This window comes from Myotis brandtii, unplaced genomic scaffold, assembly GCF_000412655.1.
Source record: "Myotis brandtii unplaced genomic scaffold, ASM41265v1 scaffold315, whole genome shotgun sequence".
Lineage (NCBI taxonomy): Eukaryota > Metazoa > Chordata > Mammalia > Chiroptera > Vespertilionidae > Myotis > Myotis brandtii.
In genome coordinates this window covers 1,847,693-1,853,345 of record NW_005362075.1, presented here as the reverse complement: position 1 = coordinate 1,853,345, position 5,653 = coordinate 1,847,693, and the positions used below count along the sequence as shown (strand labels likewise).

The 5,653-nt window shown below is 40.8% G+C and overlaps 1 protein-coding gene across 5 annotated transcripts in view; it reads left to right on the top strand.

The window, feature by feature from the left end:
- The first annotated feature begins 1,361 nt into the window (after window positions 1-1,361).
- The window catches only part of KLHDC2 (kelch domain containing 2), a 9,714-nt gene continuing 5,422 nt past the window's right edge, over window positions 1,362-5,653 (top strand). The window contains exons 1-3 of one of the 5 annotated variants that reach the window (XR_001362879.1): window positions 1,362-2,047; window positions 2,230-2,309; window positions 4,311-4,428. Coding sequence is in view for 2 of the 5 variants with exons in the window: in XM_005870264.2 (XP_005870326.1) it covers window positions 2,293-2,309; window positions 4,311-4,428 (135 nt within the window). In the remaining 3 variants the exon portion in view is untranslated. Of the gene's footprint in view, window positions 2,048-2,229; window positions 2,310-4,310; window positions 4,429-4,675; window positions 4,738-5,653 lie in introns of those variants that run through there. The other 4 variants (XR_001362880.1, XR_001362881.1, XM_005870264.2 and 1 more) reach the window with 4 other exon arrangements.

The window sequence follows — 5,653 nt, the reverse complement described above, 5'->3', positions numbered from 1 at the left end:
CACGCCCCGCCCGCCCCGGTCCTGCCGCCTGTGCGGGTGGCCGTCTCTCTGCTGTGGGAACATTGTAGGGCTGTTCCCGCTGAGACAGGCTGGAATTTGTCGGGAGAAACCTCTGTTAAGAAAATTAATGGAAACGCTCCACCTGTAACCAACAGTATCAGCGGCTCCTTGACCCTAATGATAAAGATGTACTTAGTTGCCAGTTGCATTTCTTCTCTCCGTCTGCCAGGGGACTCCTCCCCACGTTAAACCTTGCCCACTAGTTCTCTCTTGCTCTTAAGAACTTCCCAATAACACTCCACATTCTAGAATTGTGTCATCTGTTCAGTTGTAATGCATTCCTACCAAAGCCATTCTCTTTAGTCCCGTTTCGTCTTAGCCCTGGCGCGTGTGGCTCGGTTGGGCATCCTCTCCTGCACTGAAAGGTCGCTGGTTCCATTCCAGGTCATGGCACATGCCCAGGCTTCAGGTTCGGTACCTGGATGGGTGTGTATGGGAGACAACCAATGCATGTCTCTCTCACAAGGATATTTCTCTCTCCCTTCCTCTCCCTAAAAATCAATGAAAACATACTGGGGGGAAAATTATCTCCTCCCTCCCCCATTGGTTTGAAATCTAGGCCACTACACCTGTTCCTTTGATGACTTGTTTTGTGACTCTGGCAGTAAATTTCAGTTCATGGTAGTTGATCTGATCACAGTTGACAGCTTGTGAGATGACTCAAAGGGTAGATGGGATGAAGTGCGGTGGCAGCCCTGATTATTTCATGTAGTTTAACAACAAAAGCATTTTTTTTTGCCAGTCTAATTTGTGTTTTCCTCAGCCTCTATGAGTAGGTGCTTAGAGGGCACTTGTTAAGAGGAAGAGGGGTAGGTATGTGGTGACCCTTATTGAAATGTAAGTAACTTCCAAGGAGAAAAGTAAACCTGTTGGTCAATCATATTTCAGTCTAAACTACTTTATTCAAAATTCTGTCTGTAAAGTTCAGCATTGAGGGAATGGGGCTTTCTTTGGGCATGGGGAGGGGTGGGGTAGTCAGGGTAGAATATTTCTGGTGCTGTTTTTGAGGTCCTGGCTGCTGAGGGCTGAGGCAAGGTTGAGGCATATCGGTGAACTAGGTGGGTGTTAGAAACAGGCTATCCATATACTGGCCAGAACCTGAGAGTAGGCTCAGGAAGCTCTTGCAGGTTGTTTGAAGGCAGTAAACCCTAGCTTCTCACACAGTAGTCAGTTGCCCTCTCCAGGCCAGGCTCATCTCCTCAGGGTCAGCCTCCTGTCTTCTAGCCTTTCCCTTTGCAAGGGGTGGAGTGAAAAGCAACAAGTTCACATGGCGGCCGGGTGCTCTATTCCTGTATAATACTCAAGCTTATTGGACTCTGACACCCATTCTCAGTGAACTGCAATTGTTGACTGTATGTTGACATTGTTCAGAAAGTGGCCAGCGAGGCTCAAAGGCTGGAGAGGTCAGATAGCAGTTGAAGTTGCAACTTCAGGGAAAGAAGGCTGAAATCCTGGTTCTACCATTACTTGCCAAGTACCTTCGGCAAATCACCTCTCTAAAAAACCTGTTTTCTTGAAATACCAACTACGTTTAATGGTGGTTGTGAGGGTTAAATAAAGCAATCCATGGGTAGCACTCAGCTAGTTCTAAGAGCATATGGTACACAGTCTGTTAAAAATTATTACCTGAAGGAAATGGAGCAGAACAAGGAACTTAAAAGATTGCATAAGGACTTAATATTTGCATATTTGCAGTGCTGCCCTCTCTGCATTTTGGTAGAGAATGCATGGGTCAAAGGAAACAATGGCTAGAAAACTATATACATCATGTGCCAGTGTGGGTGAAGAGTTAAAGGTAGACCTTTCTTCAGTCTGCTGACCACCGCACGGGGATACTCTCTCCTGAAGCCATGCAACTGACATTTGGTGCACGGTCTGTTCAGGATCAAGTGGCCTTGGAGATTTCCTGACCTCTTACCTTCCTGCACCACGGCACCTACACCGTTATAACTGCTCTCTCAAAAATTGGAAATAAGAGCTGTCTATAGTAAGCATTACTTTTGAGTATGTGGCATGGGGTGGGGAGGACTGTGCATTTGATGGATTTGTTGGACCTATTTAATTTTCCATAATTCTCAGTATCTCAAATTAGATATGAAAAAACATACAATAGTGCCTCTAGAATACCAATTATTTTTATATTTTCAATTTTCTCTTTTTGGTTCTTAGAGTAACCAAGTCAGAGGATTATATGACTTTTATCTGCCTAGAGAAGAACTATGGATCTACAACATGGAGACTGGAAGATGGTAATTAGATTTATAAGAGGGACTAAAACATTCAAATACTGTTGCAAACAAAAAGAAACTCTGTAAAGCCCATTCTAATCAATAAAAACATTTTAGTTAAAGATGCTAAGCTATATGTTCTGAAAACAGTGTTGTGCTAGTTTGGCCTTACTGCTAAGCTTACTCTTTAGCGTCTCTTCAGAAATATCAGTAATTACTAGATATTTTTATGATCCTTGGAGAAATTTCTATTCAGGGCTCTATAAAGTATCATAGTATTAAAATAGAGGTAGAGGCTTCAGATCCTGGAATGGAAATACAATAAAAGTTCCACATATGTATTTTTCAAGATGTTATGTCTTTTGTTATGTGGCATCTTGAATGCAAAAAATTATAGATTGTATGTACTAGAAATAAAGGTGGTATTTTAATGAGTTCTAACATTAAAATTTCCATAAAATAGTATGTTTTGTTTAAAAAACAAAACTAACGTAAATTTGCCTTCCGTGGGGATATGCTGAAAGGGTCTTTTGCTAGTCTCATAGCAGTGGGACTCAAGAGTATGTCCGTGGCAGGATTAACGCGATTCTCAAAAGGCTGGGTTAGTCGTGTTTGAGGATTTATGAAGTAGTCTTCCTCCGTGGTTTGCACTGTGAGAACTTTGTGCTTTACATATATTACATATTATAGATCTCAGAACTGGAATAGTACTCCCACTTGATTTAACAGTTAAACTAAGCATGTTAGGATTCTTCTGTACATAGTTAATCGGTGTTTTTGAGCTGTTTGCCAATCTTTTTCTAGATAATTGGAAATGTGTAATAGTATCCCTGTAATATGGAATTCTACATATTTTTAAAAATCAGCCCCATAGCCCTAGCTGGTCTGGCTCAGGGATAGAGCCTCAGCCTGGGGACTCAAGGGTCCCAGGTTCTATTCCGGTCAAGGGCATGTACCTCGGTTGCAGGCTCCTCCCCGGCCTGGGCCCTGGTGGGCTCATGTAGGAGGCAACCAATGGATGTATTTCTGTCTGTCTTTCCCGCTCTCTAAAAAAGCAATGGAAAAATATTCTTGTGTGAGGAATAAAAAATAAATGAATAAATAAAAATAATAAGTCAGCCCCATAATTTTAAAAAAATAAGCCTATTAAAACTTAAAACCTTATTATAAAGTGATATTGTGAGAAGACCTTGAGTGACCTATTAATATTCTGAATCCTCTATTTCTTAATTAGTCTTGATTCAGCTTTATTTTTAGATTCAGAATGTGTCAATATATGCAAAGCACTGAGAGCAGTGCCTGACCTATAGTAAGTACTACATAAGTGTCTGTAGTATTACATACGATCTGAATCAGATTCATTTGAATGGCTAAAGGTGACCAAATAAAAACACCTACTGAATTAATCTGTCAGGACTGGGACGTTGTTTTCCTGGCCCAGTCAAGAACAAAAAACAAAACAACCACTTTATGGCCATGTAAATAAAAAGCAAACAATTTAGTTTAAAAAACATAAAATGGTGTGCTCCTGGAGTAATGTGACACTGTAGCTTTTTTTTTTTTTTTTTTAAATACATTTTATTGATTTTTTACAGAGAGGAAGAGAAGGGGATAGAGAGTCAGAAACATGGATGAGAGAGAAACATCCATCAGCCGCCTCCTGCACAACCACTACTGGGGATGTGCCCGCAACCAAGGCACACGCCCCTGACTGGAATCGAACCTGGGACCTTTCAGTCCGCAGGCCAACGCTCCATCCACTGAGCCAAACCAGTTATGGCGACACTGTAGCTTTTAGAAGCTCTCATTTGGCCTCTGTGCAGGACTAGCTGGCAAAGCCTGTGGAATGAAGAGGAAAGAGCTCATTCTTTGAATTAATTTTAGAGCTAGATGAGACCCTAGACATTATCTAGTTAACCTGTTCATTTTATTTTTTCCCCGTTTATTGTGGAAATAGAAGAAAAATAAAAATATTTTTGCATTTCCCTTGTGGGAGGCTTATTTACATTGCTTTCCTCTCAGGAAAAAAATGAACACTGAAGGTGATGTTCCTCCTTCCATGTCAGGAAGCTGTGCCGTGTGTGTAGACAGGATGCTGTACTTGTTCGGAGGACACCACTCACGAGGCAATACGAATAAGGTTAGTGTTTCTAAGGGTTACGGTTCAAGGCAGTTTTATTCTTTCTTTAGACAACTTGAGACTTCTTTGGTTACCCATAGCTATTCCTGTCCCAGTTAAAAAATATGTGTACTTGATTATGGTATGAATGTGCATTTCAGTATTTTGTCTACCAGTTTGTATTTACCTAGGCCTTTTATAAAATCAACTTGGTTGGTAACCTGTGTGCAGTAACTTCCTATGTTGTTTTTCTTTGTGTTCTTTGCAGCTACTTGTTCTTTTAGCAACCTGGAGTGTTAGATGAATAACAGTAAATTAGATGAAAACGAGGTAATCATGGGGGGGCAGGGTAAAAATTAACAGGCCACCACTCAGAAAGCCATAAGGATAAATTAACACTGACAAAATTGTATCTACTAACATTTCTATGATCTGGCACCATGAGATACTGTCATTCAGACTTTGTTCATGTTTTACCCAAATAGGAAAAAGATGATCAGTTGTTCTCTCAGGCCAGGAGAGACAGATGAAGTCAGTCAGAAAGGTGCATATGATCTAGGTAGACTAAAAATTCATTTATTTGGCAACTTCTTGGGCACCTTGTATGCTGAGCACTTGGTTAGACATTGGAGACTCAGATGAATGAGTCTGTGCCTCATGGAGCTCATTCTAGAAGGGACACATATAACAGGTAAATGATTTCAGTAGCATATGGTACAGAGATACACAGAGCCTGGCTATTGTAATAGCTCAGTAAATATTTTTGAATCTGAAAAAGACTCCTTGACATTGTGTTTGGTAGGAAGGTGATTCTTGAATAATACAGTTCAAAGGGGGAGGCAAGATATAGGTGTCAAGATGCAGAAGTGTAAACAAATATGTTGTTCATGGAAATGTCAAATGGTCCAATGTAGATGGAGCACATGGCTGAGATGGTTTCAAACTGCTCCTAGGAATTCCAGGGCACCTGTGAGAGGAGCATAATGGTGTTAGGTGGCTCCAGACCACCCCTTCCGCTACCATTTTAACAAGTGTAGCACCATTTTAGTTTTTATATTTTAGGCTTTTACTTAAAGATTTTGTTTAAAGAAAGGGTTCTGAAGCATAGCTATAGGCTGTAGTTGAACCATGTATTTTTCAGGGCTAAGGAGAAAAATAATTTTGCACAACATGAGGAAGCTTGAGAAAGAGAGCTGTGGCTTTCAGAGAAATTGTAGTCATAATATATCAAGTGGCTTGGGAGTCT